The following is a 22,882-nucleotide window of genomic DNA, read 5'->3' on the forward strand; positions in this document are numbered from 1 at the left end:
TTAGCAAAATTAAGCTTACGTTGAAACTTTTTAAAAGTTAATTTTGTCTTCACAGCATGAGGACAAGCAGAGAGCAATGCTAGAGTTTACCAAAGTGTGTGCGGCGATGGAGACATTGGGCTTCTCGGAAGTTGAAACAAAAGTAATATGGTCTGTTGTGGCTGCAATTTACCACCTGGGAGTTGCAGGAGCTATTAAAGGTAACAACTTCTTGAATTTGTTTCATAATGTTACCATGGTTAAATAAGTTATTCATTATCAGGGGGATTAAATGCTATATTTGTGTTTCAAGGCATGTAACACTTGTAACCATTGATCGATTGTAGTAGTGCGTAAATCTCAGTTATATTTACAGTATAATGTTGTCACACTGCAATCAAGGGCTCCTAAGTTTGGTGTACTGTGGTTTGGATACCACTTTAAACTATTAAAAAATATTTCTATTATGAAAACACAATAAAAATAGGCATGTGTTACTACCATGCGGTGTCAGTCAAGTTTGTCTTTCAAGGAATCAGAATCATTTATAGTTTTATCAAATTTTCTACCTTCATTCCAACCCGCAAAACCTTTTCCTTGAAAGTTAAACTTGATGTGTCATGGTAGTGACACATGCCTAAAATTACCTGAAGATGGAGGCAGTTGTACCTCCAAAAGTAGCAGTTTCAAAGGAGGAGACGCTCAATATCGTAAGTAGTGACCTTTTATTTGATATTTTTATTGTGTTTTCATAATAGAAATATTTTTTAATAATTGTCAACTGTGAGTAATTTGCATAAAACCAATTATGAACACTTTAAACTATGCCAAACAAATTTTGTTTGGAGTATTTTTCTTTCAAAAAATCACAATTCAAGTCATGCTGAAAATTGTCTGCAGAGACACTGCAATCACTCAGCCACAATAATACACTGCTGACATCTAAAAAACAAGGCAACAATTTAGCTTATTGTGGAAATGCTTGGTATTGTATATCTTGTTAAGCCTGAAGCCAGTTAAGTGTCATGTTTATAAACATTTCTGATATGAAAATAAATATCCGTTTCAGCAAGAGACAAAATCAACATATGATAAATTATTGTCTCAATGAATATTGTTGTGCTGGTACACTCTTGTTCACATTAAGTTGCACATACTTCAACTGTTCAAACCTATAAAATGTGCCACTTTATCTGAGCAGGAATGAATAAGAGTGGATTAAATATTATTCTATGCTTTTGCTTCAATGATCGTACATGCTAATTATGTGGTAATTTACTATAAATATTCAAGCATGTTGTTTATGTGCGTAAAAGTAATAATATTGCTGCAGCTAAGTGTTTTTATTCACTTAATGTTTGAACAAAATTCACATTTGCCTTTGTTGAGAGGTATTAAGAATATCACAGGTTAAACAATTTAGTTCAAAATAGTTACATTTTTCCACCAGTTAGTTAGCAATCAATATTTAGAAATGACAGTGTTTGAACATTGATTGTTCAAATGCTAAATGAAATAGAGGCAAAACTTTGATGTAGCAGATCATAGTTAAAGGAGTCCTGTGTAGCCAAATAGTGTTGTTTCCTCTCCCAGGAGGAGTCCCAAAATTTTGGTGTCTGCTCAGCATCATGAGGACAATTGGAGAGCTACTTAAAAAGAAGTGGTAGTGTGGTCCAGTCTCAAAAGTCAGAAAACAGTGGTGATGGAACTTCAGGAAATTGACTGTTCGTCACCTAATGAAAAGACTGTTTGCCAGACCTGGCCCTTAAAGTGGTTTAGTTTAGATTATCGGTATTGTCTACTCCAAATTGGTTAGATGATTGTGAACAATGGTTGTGCTTTGCTGGAACAGATTTTTGCCTTTGTTTTCTCCATCTTTGTCACAGTTAATGACCTGTTATAAGAACTATCATATAATAATAATAATAATAATAATCCATGGCGTGACAACCCTGGAAGGTCCTTGGCCTATCTCCCGACTGTCAGTCTCCCACAATCCTACCTAGAGGTGTGGAGATCTTAAACCGGTAATGGGTGACGTGGGGTCAGCACGTCGAACCCCCAGCAATTCTAGTACATTTTCGAGATCGGATTACGCTACTCACTCGTAGCTCCCCAATTTCCTCACTATGGTGGGTTGCCACCCTAGCCGAAAATTCCTGGGGACTGAAACTGGGATCGAATCCATGCCGTCCCACAGCCGCCATCCAAAGCAAGGTGCCTTAGACCGCACAGCCACGGAGGAGGACTATAAGAACTATCAAGCCACCACATTTCGTCTGTGATATTAATTTGTACCAGATTGACAGACAGCAGACTACATCCTAAGGATACGCTACTCTTTGTCAGTTTTGCTGTCTTATCCTAAAAGGGGTCTTCTCGGTGGGTAATGTCATCACCTTGTAATCAAGTGGTCTTTGGTTCAATACCCAGTGGAGGCACATAGTGGTTTGGATTCCAGTGTAAACTGTAGGTCCAGCCCTGATTAGCCTGTCTTTGCATAAAGTGGACTTAAAAAACAGCCATTCAATTTCAAAATTAAAATTCCTATCCTAAATGTAACATTACATCCTGTCGAGAGAGTTATGCTAAATTTAATTTTCACTAATTTTCATCTTCATAAAAAATTTTCTTTTCTTGCTTTGCCTAGGAAATAACAACAGATGCCAGTTCGCGAACCCCCAAGCCGCTCAGAGAGCAGCCGCTCTCCTTGGGACCACGGTTGAGGAACTGACTAGGTACCTGTTCCACGGAGGCCAGACGGGTACTTCAACTCCTCGCACTCCTTTCCGCACCCCCTCGCCTACAGAGAAAGTACCTGAGAGAGACGTCACTGGATTGGAAGCCCTTGAAGGGATGGTTGTCGGCCTCTACGGGGAAGTTCTCAATGCACTGGCTGCTTTAATAAATAGGTACGTCCTTTTGCTTTTTATTAAGATATGCATGCAAACTTTGTATAGGGTAAAAGGATAAAGCAAAATTAGAAAAACTTTTCCAGTAAACAGAGGTAGAACATAATAATAACAGTACAGACTTTCTTTTTTTATGTTGCTTTGTCAAATCACGATGATGAGTGATCATTAGATGAAACTGATGAAGAGCCACTCACAAAGAACATCCATGCTCAGGTTGGGATTCAAACCTGAGAAACTGGCCACTCTGTGGTGGTGTGGTTAGCATAGTGGGCTACAAGGTCATAGGTCCTGGGTAAGGTATGGATGGTTCATTGTGTTTGTTCTATTTATTCTCTCATATCCTGTATTAAGTATAAAATTTTCATGTTTGTTTTACAATATATATTGAAGTAAAAGTCTTAGTGATAGTAACAAGCAATGCACCCCATCATCATTCATCCTTATCATAATGATCAGTCTAGAAAGATATGCTAGGGCTGTAAAATCATTAAGTAAACTTATTAGACAATAATAACATCTGAACCAGCCAACAAAACTTCATCCTCAGCTCTTTCTAGGAGTTGAAATGTTAAACAGATTCAAATACAAGTTTTGGAGAAATAGTTATATATTGTGTTACATGAGGGAACGTCCATACATATATGTATAGGGTTTTCCAATAAGGGCGGGTCGATGTTGAAATGGAATAAAACAAGCTGTGTGTGAGGTATGAACGAAATTCTTTTTTTATTTGAAAGGCCCATGTATGCCATTATGTATGGAATATGACATCGTTCAAATGTCCGCCGCGGCTTCTCACGGTGGCACTTATCCGAGTGGTCCAATTTTCAATGACACTGCCGCATAGATCCGGCTGAATTTGAGCGATGGCCTGGGCGATGTTGACTTTAAGGGCATCGGTCGATTGCGGCTTATTGTCATAGACCTGCGACTTCAGGAAACCCCACAAGAAAAAGTCTAGCGGGGTCAAATCGCACGATCTTGGTGGCCAATTCACGTCACCTCTGCGAGAGATAACCATCGTTCATGCAGAATGTCCATTGTGGCGTCCGCTGTGTGGCACGTAGCGCCGTCCTGCTGGAACCACACGTCGTCTATGTCCATATCGTTCAATTTTGGGCCAAAATAAATCGGTTATCATCGTTCTGTAGTGCTCGCCGTTGACGGTGATGGCCTCACCAACGTCGCTTTAAATAAAGTACGGACCAATGATGCCGCCGGCCCAAAATCCGCACCAAACAGTAACTTTTTGTGGATGCAATGCCACCTGGTGAACCTCGTGTGGGTTGGCGTCGTCCCATATACGGCAATTTTGCTTATTAACACAGCCATTCATCCAAAAATGCGCCTCGTCGCTAAAGATGATTTTTCGGCCAGAATTGGGGTCCTCTTCCAAACGCTCCGAAGCCCAGTCAGCGAACAAACGGCGTTGTCTATGGTCATTAACTTTGAGCTCCTGGGTCAGTTGGATCTTGTACGGGTGTAGACCCAAGTCCCGACGCAAAATTCGCCAAGTTGAAGTCTGCGAAAGGCCGAGTTCTTGTGCACGGCGAGGAATTGACTGCCTCGGGTTCTCCTGCACACTTGCACAGACCGCGGCGATGTTCTCAGCCGATCTGGCGTTCCTTTGACGTACGGGTGTTGGCTGATTGTTTACCGAACCGGTCGTCTCGAATTTGGCCACCAAACGTTGGAGAGTCGACTTTGAAGGGCCACCGCGTCTGCCGTAAAATGGGCGCAACACGTGCAACGTTTGCACTAACGAACACTCATTTTGATAATAAAGTTTTATCATTTGGACGCGCTGCTCAATCGTGTAACTTGCCATGGTGATTTGGCATCAGTGCCTGAAAAGGAAACAACAGATTAGACAGACGCCACCAAAACAACATGGCCGCCACAGGCTGCCAACATCGACCCGCCCTTATTGGAAAACCCTTTATATTGTATTATCAGAGGTTGTGCTTAATCGTATATTTCCATTATTTTCTGTTGTTATAATTGCAGGCACTCACTACACATGTTGTGCTTTTCAGTTCTATGCACTCAATTATACTGAATCAAATGTTTTGTTTGAATAAATAAAAGAACTTTCACCAGTGAATGCTGGTAAGTTTAAGAATAATTGCATGTTCCACTTGTGCTTCCCAACAGCACAGTCCTGCTATTGTTTTTCTCCTGTTGATTGTTTGGGAAAATGTTGAAATATGTTTGTTGAATATTTGCAGTGGTGCATGGTAGGCATTTATCAATGATCCTGCAACATGCTTCCCCTCGTTTTTTTTTTTTTATTAAATCCACAAGAACTGCACATTCACCTATAAGAATGTACTTTTGGCCCCAGTTGGTATACAATGACTGTTGAGGTTCCTTGGATAGTAATTCACATGTGCATATGCATAGAAAGGGCATTGACTGAAAATTAATGAGCAAACATATTATGTATTTCATTATCATGCTACCAAAATATGATTATGATAAATCTAGTCCTTTTTCTTGCAATTTTTGAAATATAGAAGTTCTTCCCCCATCTCTGTTCAGTTTTCTCTGCATTTGTTTTTGAAACTGCAATGAATGTTAAGGTCATGTATATCTTTCCATCTTTCTTACCATCGGAAATTGTCTTCCTTTTTTACAAGTATTGTTAGATGAAATCGTTTTTCAGAATGAATGACACACGTATATCACTATCTTGCATATTTCTGACAGTGCAATATATAAATATAATAATAATAACCCATGGTGCAACAGCCCATTGAAGGGCCAGGCCTACCAACTGCCGACCTCACTCCCACCCGATCATCCAACCAGTTACGGGGTGACACGTGGTCAGCATGAAGAACCCCCAGTCGTCGTTGTCGTAGGTTTTCATGACTGGGTTACGCTACTCATTTGTAGTTCCTCAATTTCCTCGCGATGGTGGGTGGCCACAGGTAACATACACAGGCCGAAATCTCAAGAGAAAATTTGTTACGCTTCCCCCAGGAGATTTAAAGCTGTATGCATCCTGTAGCCGGAGCCCAAAGCGTGAATGTCTTAGACCGTATCGCCATGGCACGAGACCCAATATATAAATACAGCGATAAAAATACATTTAGTATAAATACAGTGATGATGCTGGAAACAAAATGAGTGGGGAAGCAGAAGGAACAGGTATATTTTCTCTTTGGGTTGGTCTGTCACGTTTAATACTCCTCAAAGTGCCATACAAAAATTGTATATTTGTGCTAAGTGAATATTTATTTATGTAGTTCTGCTGATTGCTGGCAGGTGGTAGGAAGAACGAATGACTCAACCAGCAGCATGTCCACAATCCTTCTTGCCCCCTCTCTCCCTGTTACTGTCACTGTGTAAATTGTCTTTAAAGGCGAAGCGTAATTCATGTACCCTGTTTTTTTGCAAAAGAAAAAGACAAATATAAATTTCTGCTTTTGTCACAATCATGGGTACCAAATACATACTATCATAAACCCAAACTAAATAAATTTAAAAAAAATCATTTTTGTATTAGAGTTCACCAACGCTATCAAATCAGATTGAAGATGTATTTATTTTATTAGCTATTTCTTGAATATTAAATTATGCTATTACATGTATGAAGGTGGATGATCATCCAGTTATTTTAATAAGATGATAAGTCCACTATTAGTCGTAGGCATAGCTAGGAATTTATTATTGGAGGGAGTTGAAAGTCCCAGCTGATTGATTTTTTGTCCAAATTATCTACTTATATGTTAAACTGAAAAATTATGCTCGAAGTGTCAGTATCGCTGGCCTCCATGTCAGAGTGGTTAGCATAGCTTGCTGTGGTCCCATAGGTCCCGGATTCAAATCCCAGCCTGGGAATGGGCATTTTTTGTGAATGTGATGAGATTTTAGCAATGGGTAAATTTAACTTTGGTTAACTGAAATGCAATCGTTTCTCAATTTCTTTCAGAAAAATATCTACTCCTATCCACACCGTGTCCTCGTTGATAGTCATAGACTCACCAGGTTTCCAGAACCCAGCATCGTGTGGCCGGCAGGGTGGAGCCACTTTTGAAGACCTCTGTCACAATTACCTGCAAGAACGGTTGCAGCTCCTCTTTCACCACACCTCGTTAGTCGCCCCCAAGGATAGGTACACTCAGGTTAGTTCTTGCATTATATTTGCAATCTTTTTTAATATTGGCTGAGTTGCCCTTGGCATAGTGGTAACGCTGTTGCTCAGGGGTTGGTTTGGATCTGGAACTGTACGTGCAGTCTCGATTAGCTTGTGTGAGCATAAAGTGGACTTAAGGGAACATCAACAATCTTCTTATTTGCTGAGTCAACTCCAGTAAAGTTCAGATTTCTCACAGTGAATACAAAATGCTGAAAGGCCTCTCCGATGGTAGAACACAGTGGTTCGGATTCCACTTTAAACTCTAAGTCCAGTTGTGATTAGCCCATCTGAGCACATACATTGTACAAAATAATAATAATAATAATAATAATAATAATAATAATAATAATAATTCTGAATCTTTTGAGGAGCTCAAATGTCCCGAGAATTATGAAAAATGTGTAATATTTTATTAATTCACTTCGATACTGTGTGGCAAAAGTAAATTTTGTGTTTAAGTGATAGCTATTTTAATGAAAATAATCTTGAATAAAATGAAAACAGTGCTGTGCTGAAACATTGTCACTGACATTACCTACTACCTTTCTCAGGAGTTGGAGAGCCTCCCTGATGGCATAGTGGTAATGTCGCCTTTAATCAAGGTGGGTCCTGGGTTCGATACCCAATGAAGGCACATAGTGGTCCAGATCCAGACACAATTAGCCTATCTTTGCATAAAGTGGACTTAGAACAATACCTCATTCACGAGTGGGAATCAAATCTAGAAAGTTATGTACTGTACTTATTAAAAGGTGAGGTTAAAGAGTTATAAAGGAAGGGGGAAAAAGCTGATGGAGCTGTACCTGTCTCCTCTTATTTGGCTGCCCACTTACTGATCAAATTGAGGTAGTATTTTTCACACATGTGGTCATTGTTTTCAAGATATGCCAAATAAGGCATGAATTATAAATTGTTTATAGCTGTCTTAATGCCCTGATCTGTGTGAATGTTTAAGGATTTTTAAGGAAAACCGTGATAGATTGATGGCATAGTTTGATTGGAATACTTGGGTTCTACCATTTATTCTGACCACTTTTAATTGTTACAATGTTGGAAGTACTGGCATCGACAGAAATCAGTAAAGGACATTCATATGTATGGCATAAGTAATCTGCCTTCAGATACAGAGAAAAATATCTAATTGAATGTTAGAAATCAATTATATGTAGTTTGCAGCCTGTGATATGTATGTAGTATTTTCAGCAAAGGTTTTCTTCAACATGTGTAGAATTTTGTGTGGGACAAAGTTATGAAAAATTGTGGGAAAATTCTTTTCCATCTTTCTATTTAAATATTTAATTACTCATCCGCTATCATCAATACTGGTTTGAATTTTGTTCTTTGCTATAGTTTGCAAAATTGTAATGAATATAGCGAGATGTGAGATTATATTTGTATTTGCAGGAAAACATAGACTATAATTTTGAAGATTTAGGGGAAGTGTCGACTCCCGCTCCTTTGGTCTCTCTCATGGATAAAACCTCCCAACATGCCATGTTACGATCATCTCAGACTGATTTGCGTGATATCGATCGGAGGGGTTTGCTGTGGCTTTTGGATGAGGAGGCTGTTTTTCCAGGTGCCAGCGATGAGTCATTTTTGGAGCGGTTGTACACACATTATGGAGATAGAGGTAAGGATTATTATTTTTGGTAGTTTTAGTCTGGTGTAGCATAGCGTTTTAATTTTCTCAAGAACATCACTACTGATTTCACATTTGAGAACATAATGAACAGTAGCCCCTGATGGGAAAATACAGTTCTTATTGATGAATAAATTCTCCCGGGCTATAAACCAGGTCAATTCTGGAACAATTCTGAGAAATGAACATTTGCCGGTGTTGAACATACATCTTGGCAAGCTAGGCCTATGCGACCATAGGTACGCCGATAGCCACGCATTGATTCCTATGTACAATACTGCAACCATTATTTGTTAGCTAATAAAGTTAGCCCAAAGACTAATTTGGAATAAAGGGCTAAGAGCAAATATTGGCTCGTTTATTATTCCATGCCTCTTGGTGTGGTAGTTGGGTGCATAAGCTAGGCCTATGCGACCGTAGGTACACCGATAGCCACGCATTGAGATTGTGTGGTATAATTGAGCCAAGACAATGATAAGGCAAAATCCTCACATTGTTTGAAGTATATTTGCGTTACAATTGTAATAAATAAAGAATAAATCCTTTCATTTTATCTAAGGCAGAAATGTGGTTTTATTTCTGTGCTGCGAGATATTATTGTTGCCTAACACTACCCCTGTGGTGGCCGCGGTGGCTCAGTCGGTAACGCGTCTGACTACCATGCTCAAGGTCCCGGGTTCGATCCCCGGCCGGTTCAAATCCGGGAACTTTTCTAACGGTGGAAGCGGCCCCGGCGCCTACCCAGCGTCGAATAACATGGGTACCTGGGGGAAACCCTGGGGGGTAAAGGCGGTCAGGGGCGTGATGCTGATCACATCACCCCCACTCACGACCGGATCAAGAAAGTGTGGGGCGTTACCCCCACACCCCCTATACGCCTTCATGGCGTGGTGCTATGCACAGGGGAACACTTTACCTTTTTTTTTTAACACTACCCCTGTACCTGGGAGGCAGTGACGTGCACTGAGGAGTAGCTAGTCTATCAGAGATAGATCAATCAATTTCACATCTCGAATTATTTTCAAATCACAATATTTATTGTCTTGTTGAAGCCACAGTCCATATGCAACACTGTTTTTCACGTGCTGGCAAGGCAAGGCTGCGGGCAAGGCTGGAAGAGCTACTCTAGCTGGCTTTTCCTCCACCTTACCAGTTCCAGGTAGAAACAGCTGACGGAAGGGACAGGAAAGATTTCTGCCTCTACCTCCCTTGCTCCCTCGCCCCCTGCTGCAGTGGTTGAAAGGTTGTGGTTTCAAGTGCTCCAGTCTATCTCCTATAGGAACAGATAAGGGATTGGTTTCCCCTTGATTCCATTGTAAATTCTCTAAAGAACTCAGGTGGGGGAGGGGGGGATTTCTGCAGTATTTATGTTCTCTGTATTTACACCACAACATTTTACACATTGTACCATGTGTATGTATAGTATGGGATGTAGTTTTATTATTTATGAAAAGGGAACGTTTTATGTGCAGACAAAAATGTTATGCTTTCTTTTCTTTTTTTTCAAATTTGGAATATATAATGATTAAATAACAAATATTTAATTAAATAGCAAATACTTACTCACACTCTCATTTTATTTGAATATACTAATCTCTTGGCCTCAAATAAGAAAGAAAGGTTAAGCTAAACAGTAATAAATATGGATGTATTTATTTGGGCAAGAGAACATGCGTTCTTATTGTTGTTGTTGGTTTGGTTTATTTTACTGGTACTTCGCTTTTCTGCCACATTTTGTTATCACGAAAATGCGGATGAGTGAGGATATGATTAAATTGATGAAGGGACCTCGCAAGGAATAATCCAGGATGGGATTCAAACCCATGACGAGCACACATTCTGTGTTGTACTCTGCAGTGAATAATGAAATAATTTGGAATGAAAATTTTATCCCAGAACTCAAAAAGCCAAATGAATATTATTGAAGAAACTACAAAAAGGTGTGTTTTTGTTACCTGCTTATACCCTTTAATATATTGAATTTTTGCCAACTCCCTTCACTTTTTCTAGCTGTATAGATTTAATTACGATAAATAGCTAATGAACTTATGGAAGTCATGAAAGCAATCATAAACAGAGAACTCTTAGACTCCTGATTTCACAGTGCATTTATTATTATTTTAGCATTGCTCTTCCATCAGTTTACCTAATTTCTGCCATGACGATGGATGTTGATTAAATTAAACGGGTGAAAGGTGGATACAAAGAAACACTCATGCACAGGCCAGGGCTCGAACTCGGATCCTTCAGTAACGAGATCGTGAGATGTAGAAATTAGGGAAATCAAGCAATGCCGTGTTTAAAAAAATCCAATTGAAAATTACCACTGAGGAAAAATGCAGTTTGCTTTACCAATACCCTCGTATCTGAATGGTTAGCGCTTTCCTCTCGTCTTTGTTGTCGGCCGACTTCCGTGGGGGAGTGCAAGTGGTATCGGATCGGTACCCGGTGGAGGCACATTGTGGATTGGATCCCACTTTAAACTGTAGGTCCAATCCCGATTAGCCTTTCTGTGCATAATGTGGACTTAAAACACCAAATCAACCAGCCGTGGGGAATGGTTATCACAGCATGCTACGACACCAGGAGTTCCGGGTTCAAAACCCCAACCTGGTCATGGGTGTTCTATGTGTTTGTCCCTTCATTAATTTTTACCGTTTAATCTTCACGATTAACCAAGTGTGACAAGAAATCGACGCTAAGTAACAAAAATCAAATCATTGATTGATTGTTTGATTTGGTTTATTTTACTTTGCTTTTTTGCCACCTTTGGCTAATTGCAAAAATAATACGATAAAATTGATGGCCAATCCGGGATTTGAACCCGGGATCTCTGGCATAATAGTCAAATCTTATTTGATTTTCGAAAGGGGTTGCAACCATCTTTTAGTAATCATTTTGCAGTTTTTTCATGTCTTTGACATTCTTTTTCTTAGGAATACTGGGCGTGGGCACCCCATAGATTGCTACCCCAAGTGTCGACGCCACCACATGTCACTGCTGGAAGGAGTGTGTACTTCAGAGAGTCTCATCATTCACTGCAGAGCAATATTCAGTTATTATTAAATGAAATACAACCAATGTATACCAAATATAATACATATATGTATCATAGTTACCTGTACCGCAGAAATCTGTAATGGCATTGATATCAGAATTCATTCAAAGTAATATCAGCTCTCATCCCTAGTTTTAATAGAGAAATAATTTTCATAACAATTCTGATGTATTTTCAAGAAACACTAAATACATATTCATTCAAATTATTTAGGGTATATATTCACTGTATAATCAATGTAGCATATTTTTACTTGAAAATACAAGAATATACGTACTGTTTCTTCCCCCATTTTCAGAACACCAGATGATGATGAGAAAAGCTGCAGGGACCAATCAGTTTATTCTCCAGCACTTCCAGGGAACCAATCCTGTTCTGTATTCAGCCACAGGATGGTTGAAAGCATCACGGGAGAATCCTGTTGCGAGAAATGCAATATTTCTTCTTCAGGAATCTTCAAGGTAAAGCTGTTTATCATTTAGAAACCTAGACTTCATAATTAACAAGTGATAGCTTCCACTTAGTTTTATTTTTGGTTGGCACATAATTATTTTTTATCCTAATATTTCCACTGTTTCAATCTTCATTAGATGGGATGATGAATTTGATGTTAGCATGGTCATAATATTCATCATTAGAGACCAGATTTTAAAGAGAAAACTTTTACTCTAAAGAGGACAAAAAAAAGGGAAAATTATTGCCAAGGAAAGGAAAATGGACTATAGTTTATTTCTCCACTCCACTAAAATATTATTTTAAATGAAAGCACAATATATACCATTCATATATAAAAAGGGATAAGAGTACATTAAATTTTGTATGAAGTAAAGTAAAAATGCAAAAGGGTTTTCGATTTCTCTCTCTCTCTCTCTCTCTCGCTCTCGCTCTCGCTCTCTCTCTCTCTCTCTCTCTCTCTCTCGCTCTCGCTCTCGCTCTCGCTCTCTCTCTCTCTCTCTCTCTCTCTCTCTCTCTCTCTCTCTCTCTCTCTCTCTCTCTCTCTCTCTCTCTCTCTCTCTCTCTCTCTCTCTCTCTCTCTCTCTCTCTGGGAAAAGGAGCATTACTTTGAGAGGAATGCTATTATCAGAGTCATTTGTTTGTTTGTTTATTTGTTCAAATTCAGAACATACTCTCTCTCTCCATTTTAAACAAAGGAATGGAGTCACATTCATTATATTCAATTTTGATATTAGCAAAAAATGAAACCTTATATATTTGGATCAAAATTAATCTGCTTCATAAAGGAGTACTAGATTTTTCTTCTTCTTCTTCTTTTTTTTTAACCATGCAATAATGTTGTGGAATTTAAGTTGAAATCTATTCAGATCTTTATAAGAAAGAAATAAAATTTCCATTTTGTAAATTTTGAAACTTATATTTCTAATTATTTCATTTTCATTAACCTCTCATAATGGGCAATTAACTGCATGTGTTTGTGTGTTGGAAATAGAAGCTGAAATTAATGAAGTTATTAATAGCAGCCCCTGAATTTAATGTATTTTATTACTAACTGCACAGTGTAGAAAATGTGTCCCATTTTTGCATCAGTTTGTAAAACTTTAAAATTCATTATTTGCAGGGAAGAGATAAGTAAGCTGTTCGTCACTGTGCGTGGTCCAGTAGCCAACACTCTGAGTGGTTCTGTTGTTGGAATCGAAGGGACTCAGTCTTTAAGAAGAGCTTCCAGCATCCGACGTACTTACACCACTGGCATGGCAGGGATTAAGAGGAAGTCCGTGTGTCTTCAGGTTAAATTCCAAGTGGTAAGTATTTTTCATTGTATCCATACTGTTTTCTCTCTTCTGATGTATGACAACAGTTCACAATACTCAAATCATTCAATATGAATGTAGGAAATAAATGTTCTCTCCTTAAAATATAGTTTATAGCAACCTAGTAGCTAGCTACCAACAAATAGGGCCTCCTACATTCATGATCTTAATCATTGTCAAGATGATGTGATCAGCATCATGTTCCAGCTACCTTTATCATCAGGATTACCCCCAGGTACCCATTGATCAGAGGCTGGGTGAGCACCAGAACTGCTTTATACTGGGACACTGTTAGAAAAATTCTTACCAGAGATCTCCCACCAGGTGTCTCTTGCATGGTGGTCAGGTGCCCCATCATCGACTGGACCACCACAACTCTCACGCATGGGTACCTAGAAATGTATTAATGGTGCAGATATAAAGGAGTATTTTTTTCCTATAAGTGTACAGTTTCATAAAATGAGTAATAACAAAAATATTCTACAGTGTAACTCAGTTTTCTAGTTAACCTCATGTGATGCTTATAGTTTACGGTTGTTATGAGCATAAACAACCTTAAACCACAAAAGGAACAATTCTACATTGCACGCAATACATACATACATACAAGAAGGATCATGTGATACTGTGAACATACAGAGCTCATATGAAACTTCTGGTTCGTGTGTGGATATAGTTAACATGTAAACAACATTTTAAAATGTTATTTTAGCATATGACTAAAATTACACATGTTGGCACATATTTCTTCAATATTATTTCCAGCTCCTTTCTGATCCGCATAGAAGTACAGTATTACTCAACCACACGTGTTATTTACATGTAAAATATTGTCAATAGAAGCCACGGTAGCTCAGTTGTTAGGGCGTCTGACTACCATGCGAGAGACCCGGGTTTGATTTCCGGGCGGGGAAGAACCGGGACTTTTTCAACCTGTTCAAGTGGCTCTGGCACCCACCCAGCGTCATATAAAGTGGGGGTTAAAGGCAGCCAGGGGCATGGTACTGATCACATCACCCTCCACCTTCGGCCGTGATCAACAAAGTGTGGGGGCCCTAACTCCACACCCCCTATATGCCTTTATGGCATGGTGCAAAAGCACAGGGGAGCACTTTACTTTACTTCATTCAATATTGTTAATATATTTTCTTCACTGCATGAAATAATTTTCCTATACTTTGTGTTATGCTGACATGATTTCACTTTTGCATGATATACTATCAAACTCAAAACTATGTATATGCCTTGCATGCTTTTAATCATGCTAAATCTTTATAATTTCAGGATGGCATAATTGAAACATTAAGAAGAACGAGGTTGAAATTTGTTCACTGCTTTTTACCACAGCATAATGCAGGTCTTTGTGATGTGAAAACTTCTCTCATGTTACCTAGTAAAAATAGTTCAGCAGAAGATATTCTTCTAAATATTCCTCTTGTTCGGTCTCAGGTGAGTGTTCTTTATTGTATAATTATTTTTCATATTGTATTCCATAGCTTTTACTTATTATTGCAACATTGTGTTATTGTTTACTCAAAGCATTCAACACTATGAAGAAATTGTTATCTAGTGCTTCAAACAAATTCATGCAAGTTGCAGATTATAATTAAATAAATTAATTGCTAAAGTTCTTACTAATTGTCCATTTAATCAGAGTTATTACATATGTAAAAATATTGTATATGTTCTTACTGTGGTTTTTCCTTTGGCCTGACAACATTTTTGCTGTTTACTTCAGCTACCCATGTTAAAATATATAAAATAGTTATCCACATGCACACACGCATGCATTAAAAGAAAAGTAGATCTACTCTCATCACATAATGTTTATCCCACAGAATAAATTCATATCTGAGTGTATCTGAACGTATGCAAGTATACGTATGTCCAAATGTAATTTGGTTTTTAACGTCAGTGTGTGTGCATGGGAATAACTATTTTATATTTGTTAACATGGATTGGTGAAGCAAAGATTTGAAAACACTTCTTTTCCTATTCATACAGTGTGTTTCAAAAGTCACAGAATCCTAGCTTTCATCAATATTAACTTCAAAACTGTAAGTGATATTTACACCATTTTTTTTTTTATAATAGTGAAACCTCATCCTTTGGTATATTTTTAAATACTTTTATGTTATATTCTATACAGGAGGCTGGAGAAATTAATTAACAAGGCAAGTGTGAGTGATTTTTTTTCAAGAATACTAACATCAGGGGAGCAGAGATGTGATTTTTTTTCACGGAGTCTTAATTAAAAATTTTACAATTGATACAATGCTAATCTGTAGTTTGCACCCGATATTGGTTATGTTCAATGCCTGATGCAATTCGAAAAAGTTATATGAGATCATTGTGGAAGTGCTATTTTAAGGGCATATAAACTTGGTTGGGAACACTTCAAGATAAGGAACATTAAATTTGATGTTCACTGAGCACGGTATTTGAATGTGTCTGAATAAAAGGAATGAAGTTCGTGATTGTTTTAAGCAGTACTAGCTTATGTGCAAGGAACGTATAGTTTTTTTATATTATTATTTTTGTTGTTTTAACAAGACTTTGTAATGTTAGTGTATCTAATCAATTATTTGCATTTTAATTCCAGTTACGAGGATCGCAGATTTTGGATGCTGTGCGTCTTCACAAGCAGGGCTTTCCAGATCACATGCCTTTGTCAGAGTTCCGGCGAAGGTTCCGTTTATTGGCACCAATTGACACAAGACCACCAAGTCCAATCCTCGATGAGAGAAAAGCTGTTGAAGACATGCTTCTTGCCATAGACCTCGATTTAGCATCTTACAGGGTCGGCCTTAGTCAGGTGAGTACTTTGCATTCTTCATAGTTTTCCATACTGGCTTATTCTCCCATGTTATGTGCCTTATCACCGGTAAACTAACTTTTTTATGTATCCAAAATTGCCCTAAAATTTAAAGTTGTCGGATTTCTGTTTGCATGTCTGAATTGTGTTATTTCTATTATATCAAATTAATATATAATAAGCTGGCCCCTGTGGCAGAATGGTTAGCACATCGTGCTACGATGCCAGGGGTCCCGGGTTCGAATCCTGCCTGGGCATGGATATTTGTGAGTGTCCATTCATCAATTTCATCATATCTTCACTCATCCCCATCTTCGCAAATTAGCCAAAAGTGGCACAAGAAGCGAAGTAAAATAAAGCAAATCAAATCAAAAAATATATAATAAATATATACAATAGATAAGAATTGTTACTGTAAACCAGGTCAAATTTTCAGAATATGTCACTGGTTTTCCAAATATTATTATCTTATTGTTGTGTTACATGGTATTCCCATTGATGACCAGAAGTGAGAGTAGCTTGTTTTCAATGCCTCATTGTAAGTAGAATCAGAGGAAGCTTTGTTTCTTGGAAGTCTGCGTACAAAAATGTTCACAACTGGGCAAACGTGCTGACCATTTACTTCCTTTTATTTGGAGTCTTGTATGTGGTGTGTGACGATTTCATGACAGATAATCAGAAGCAGCAGTGCGTTGATGTCTGATACAAGCACTATCAGGTTGACGATGCGATCTTCTTGTCCAGAGTTATCACTGGTGATGAGAGATGGGTTTATGGTTTTAGACCGTGACGACGACTACAAAAAAAAAAAAGAGGAAGACCAAAGTCAAGAGCATGTTGTCCATCACTTTCTATGACATCAAGGTGGTGTTAGTGTCTGCAAGCATACAGGCTAAAGATGCAATTTTTTGAGAACTCCTATTTCTGAATAATAGTTTTTCTTGTATGTACGCATTGCTTGCATTGTAGAATTATTTTCCTGTAGTTTATGGTTATGCGGTTTATGGTTCATGGGTTCACTTGCGAACCCATGAATAACAATGTAATTTCTTTCCTTGATCTGCAAATTAAGACAACTGACTCAACAATTCAAACATCAGTCCATAGGAAAAAATTAGCAGGGGAAAAATACACCCATACCAATTCGGTCATTCACGTATAACAATGGATAATATATTTTTATTTTTTTTCCGAGAGCACAAAGACTGTGTTCTAATAATAAGGATATCAAAAATGAAGAAGGCTTTTTAATATAGCAAAAGAAAATGGCTTTCACACTAACAGAATAAACCAAATCAAAAAACAAGTCGCAAGAAAACTAAAGGAAAAGAGAAATACAGACAAAGACGAAAAATCTGTTGAAAAGAAATTTGTGTGCATTCCATTCCACAAGGGATTCTCACATAAAATTGCCAAAATTTTTAGATTTAATTTCAAAATTGTTTTTAGATCACCAAGAAGTTTGGAATGTACATTTAATGAATTCAAAATGAGAAAAACTCTACCAGATGTGGAAACCACAGGAATATATAATATAAGTTGTTCATGTTCAAAGGATTATGCAGGACAAACAGCAAGGAAAATGGCAATAAGATGGCACGAACACTATTTGGACATTATAAATCTAAACCCAAGAACAGGTTTGTCAGCTCACATCATCGAAGAGAAGCATTTGATTAAAAAGAGAAGGGTTTTAAAAAGATTGACAGGAAACATAGAGTTGAATGTCTGGGAAGCTTCATTCATTGCAGAAGAACACTGGAATAAATTAAATAATGAAAATGGTAACATAGATCCAGTATGGAGTTTTCTTTTTCACAAATGGAGTTAACCACCATGTTTAAAATTTAATGTAACAGAAAACATCAAGAGACTTTGTGAAAACAATGATGACTTTGAATTACCTGATGATATTTGGGATTCATAATTTTAAATAAAAAATAATGTGATCAAAAAAAAATTATCTGAAATAAAAATAAAACAGACTGCTTCTTTTCACAGTTAGGTTGCTATATTACAACAATGTAACATTGACAACATCCATTATATAAGGTATTCTGTTTGTTTAAAAAATTGCTAACCATTGTTATAACTGTATCTTTAGTCAAAATGAAAATAAATGTCTGATGAAGGGATCGTGTGTTCTCGTGAAACGTCACAATGAAAAACTGTTTTCTTATGCTTGTAATAACAGTAAACTACAGGAAAATAATTCTGAATAATAGGTTTAATGAAGATGAAAGAGTATTTTAAAGTAAAGCGAGTTGTAGAGATTTAGTTATTTGAATCGTAGGAATAAAAGGGGAGGATAGCAATGAAGAAAGAAGTAATTGTACCAAAAATTTCCAAGTTCTTCACAGCAATAGGTATGCTTAACTTGTTTGTTTTTGTGTATAAAGTAACTTTTCTATAATCATCCAACCACCATTCATCATCGTCATTGGGATTAGCTCAAAGTAACAGAAGAGTGATGAAGAAATCAGACAAATGTTATAAAACACAAAAAAATCAAGTCAGTAAGTGTGCATTCGACTAAGTGCCTGCCTGTATTTTCATCATTTTGGGTGCTGATTTGCCTATCTGTGTTAAAAGCTTTTAGTGTCTGTAAATCTGCACCTGTGGGCGTCTGGAAGGGGGGCAAGGGGGGGCATGGCCCCCACTAGAAGATGAAAGTTAACCAAAAATTATGTATTTTACACATATCATTTCATTTTAACCTCAATAATATGTGTTAATTATTGCATGAACACCATAAATTCAAATTTAAGTAGTGTTTTTTTTAGAGAACAATACTATTTTTGGCGAAAATGTGCCTTGTTTGCCCCACTGGAAAAAAGTACCTTCGTTGCCCCTGCCTGGAAAAAGTCCTGTGGACGTCCATGTAGTGCTTTGCACTACTGGAGTATGAGATACTTGGAAGCAGTATCATCAGGTCTGTTCTTTTTTCTTTTCTTAATTGGGAGATTCCTTCGGGGAAAACCAGATCTTCTAAGAAATCAGATCTAGATAATATTAGCAGGTTAATGACATTCTGCGGGGAGGAGGGGGTTGTAAGAGCTTTCCAAAGCTGTCTTCCACTATCCCTGTTGAAGATTTATTATTTCGTTTAGTTGTCAAAAGATAACATAATTACTCTAATGTTGATTTAATTTTTTAAATAATTTTGGACATCAAGGACTTTAATCACCCCTGCGCCCTTGCTTCACCCAAGATAAGATTCCCCCCTTACATATTGCAACATGTCATGACATTGCTGGAAAATTTTCTCTCCGTGTCAAAAATATTCCCAACACAGAGTTAAGTAAATTTCAAACTGATTATTTTCCTTTGTTATTCTGCTACAATACTTGTTAACTGAACTTTATTTCTGTTATTGAATATGAAAATAATAATTTCAAGAGGATCGGCCAATCGATTTGTCTCCGCATCCTGATGCCCATGCCAAGATAGCATTTAGTCTTATTTCATTCTCATATGTGAGCCACTGGCTATGCCCACTACATCAACTTTAGTAAATCACTTTGTATTTTCCCCCCTTTCAGTGTAATGTGCACTTCCCACCTATTACATACAGGTGTTATCATAACAGTTCTGGTTTATTCTGTTGTATCCACTTCGTCCCCTTCTTTTTTTTTCCCTCTGGACTGCACCCTTTTTTCCCATGACTTTTAGTGGGAACACTTCCTCTTTTTCCAAGATTTCCATGTTTCTTTGTCCTCCAATTGTTTTGAGCACACTTATTCAGCTTATATTGCCTAGCTTCTCACCTACTCCTGCAGGATGTGTGTGTATTAGAGTGCTGCGATGAGCATTTTTCGCTCGAGCGGGAAATAGTTCGCACGGGCAACACTAGATGGCACACAGAATTGATAGTTCTTCCGTTCGAGCGAAATACACTCAAACTCTCGAACCAGACCAGTAGCCAGGCAGGGAGCCAGGGGGGACTCAGCCCCCTCAGAACAGCCATCACCCCCCCCCCCCCCTTGGGACTGCCATCAGCCCCCTTTGACATTAGGTAAACTATTTTGCATAATTTGTTTGCAGTGAAGAGTGAAGATGTAGACAGCTCATAACTTTAAGGATATTCCACAGGATTCGCTCATTTTCTTTATGAGCAGAAGTAGCTGCAAGTATTTAGAATATTCTCTAGACTTCAGAAAGTTCTTTCATAGTGGAGCTTCTTTATCTGTACCTTCACTGTCTGTTGCGACCTTCCGTTTAGACAGAAATCTGTGACTTTGATGTCATCATGTAAATTCCCTCCGCATCTACGTCAAAGGTCAACAGCTCCTAAGTCTTGGCAATGAAGGGAAGTTTCATTGCTTCGGCCGGGCATGGGATATACTGCAGGCACTGTGATTGAATATTGTGCATTTTTTGTGTGTGATATAAATATCTGTGTAATCTAAAGCAGCTGATCTCAAACTTTTTTCTCGTTGAACCCTTTAGTCGTAACTAAACGGCTAACGTACCCCCACCATAGGTTTTCTCCGAATCGTGGGTTTTGGGGATGTTTTTTGGCTGCTTGATTGGTGGGGCATTTTTTATATGTTGGTGGCGAATGTCTGCAATATAGCAAAATGGCATTAGGGCTGTATGTGGAAAGATGGTAAACAAATAAACATTAGAGTCCTATGTTTATTATTTTACTGGGTGTTCTCACTGTTACAATCTTCATGATTAGTTGGAAAAATAAAAATGTGAAACACAAGTATGCTCAGAAGAATATATAAAACTTTTCATATTTTTTCCAGAGCTATTGAAAAAAGAAAAGAACAAACACAAGTTTGTAAACAAAACTGTCAAGCATAATTTTGCTGTTTTTATTGTAAATCCTCATAGTTTCTAGTGAGAACGATGTGCCTGCATAGCCTGATGCAGTTCCTTAATGTCTGGTTTTGCACTTGAAACTTTCAAGCTGAGGTTCGGTTACAAATTTAGTTTTTTTCGGTACTTTTTTTTTAGGTACACCATGTATGAAAAATTGCTCTCACATAAGTATGTAGACGTGTAGGTATTCTCGACATTTCTCTTCCGAGCTGATTGCGTACCCCCTTCAAGTCGTTTATGTACCCCTGTGGGTGCGCGTACCACAGTTTGAAAACCACTGATCTAAATTTGTATGGAGTGTGTAAGGGATGGTTTCAGTATCAGTCAATTAACACTTCAAGGGATGTTTTAAAAGATGTAGAAAAATGTAGTATTTGTATGATATTTATAAATTTTATATAACTTAATGACTCCCCTCCCATACACACACATATTTTACCTTAATTTAATACTGCTAATTTTTTTTAAATCGACTTGGTTTACAAAGACCCTGATAACCCATGAGCCCCCCCCCCCCTTCCCCCCAGAGATCAATTCTAGCTACAGGCCTGTCTCAAACCCTATTACTACAAGTATTTCCATAATTTGTCTGTAGTAGTGGGCCTCAAATATGGATCGTGAAGTAACAGAGTAAGTGAAATCGACAAAAAAGTGAACATAGTCATATTATCCATGTTAAAATGCAGTTTTGTATATATTACCGAGATATGTGAAAATGAAATAGATGATTATGGGCTGAGACTACCTAGACTGACATTTTATGTTTCTACGATTATTGTCACATTGAAATGATGTTTGATTGAATGTTATAACTGCATTTTATTATTTCGCAGAATATTATTATTCTTTTCGGCAAGTGAACAATGATGTACACGTACTTCTTGCATTATATGATATGATATTTGTAATTGCTTAGACAGGTCTCTCAGCATGTGCATCCATTTTACGTTTCGGTCTGTAGATATTGCATACTTTCATATGTGCTGTATTTGAGTCTTACATAATATACAAAATTATTATTTAGAATTGTAATTGCATGGAGTGGTTTCCTTCAATGTATGGGTTTTAGGTTGACAGTGGTACTTATTATGGTACTTATTACGCTCTGAAATATGGGACATTGTCAATCATTCCACTACGAGTGCGGTACGTTCGAGCGTAGCACACTCAAGCGTGGAAGATTCAAAAGAGTTTGAGCGAGCGGAAGTGGTCTGATGCAGTACTGTAGTGTGTATCGTGGCATAAGAAAAAGCTGTCCCATTGCATAGTGCATAGTTGTATCTTCCTTCCTTGCTTTTTAGTGCATTATGTCTCCATCCCCACAGCCTCATCCATGCCAACCCCTTTTTTGTCCCAGGTGGAGGTACATGGTGGTTCAGATTACACTTTAAACCAGTGGCGGCCGGCGGCAACTATGATGGGTAGTGCCAACGTGATCAAGTAAATAGAAAAAAAAAAAACCTCCGCAATGCCCCCCCGCCCCCTCCTTGAGGTTGCGCCACTAGCCAAGATGTTTGTCCTCGTTTGGTAACGTGGAAAACAACATGTGTTTAAGTAATAACGTACTAATCCGATTCATCTTCACTCACTAACCTATCTTTATACACTACAGGAAATTTCCCTTAAAATATAACAATTACAAGAGGAAAGGAAAAACAAATCCTATCACCTTCTCCTCCCCCATGCACACGTATTCTAACTGGATGTCGAAAATATGTTTGTTATGAAAA

The 22,882-nt window shown here is 37.9% G+C and overlaps 1 protein-coding gene across 3 annotated transcripts in view; it reads left to right on the plus strand.

Annotated features, from left to right (window-relative positions):
• Positions 1–22,882, plus strand: part of Mhcl (Myosin heavy chain-like) — a 303,279-nt gene that overhangs the window by 136,918 nt on the left and 143,479 nt on the right. For all 3 annotated transcript variants that reach the window (XM_083128453.1, XM_083128454.1, XM_083128455.1), the window contains 8 exons: positions 56–200; positions 2,630–2,891; positions 6,832–7,024; positions 8,443–8,671; positions 12,037–12,199; positions 13,315–13,498; positions 14,792–14,956; positions 16,110–16,322. In XM_083128453.1, coding sequence (XP_082984579.1) covers positions 56–200; positions 2,630–2,891; positions 6,832–7,024; positions 8,443–8,671; positions 12,037–12,199; positions 13,315–13,498; positions 14,792–14,956; positions 16,110–16,322 — 1,554 coding nt within the window. The remainder of the gene's footprint in view (positions 1–55; positions 201–2,629; positions 2,892–6,831; positions 7,025–8,442; positions 8,672–12,036; positions 12,200–13,314; positions 13,499–14,791; positions 14,957–16,109; positions 16,323–22,882) is intronic.

This window comes from Lepisma saccharinum, chromosome 9, assembly GCF_977018435.1.
Source record: "Lepisma saccharinum chromosome 9, izLepSacc3.1, whole genome shotgun sequence".
Taxonomy (NCBI): Eukaryota; Metazoa; Arthropoda; class Insecta; order Zygentoma; family Lepismatidae; genus Lepisma; species Lepisma saccharinum.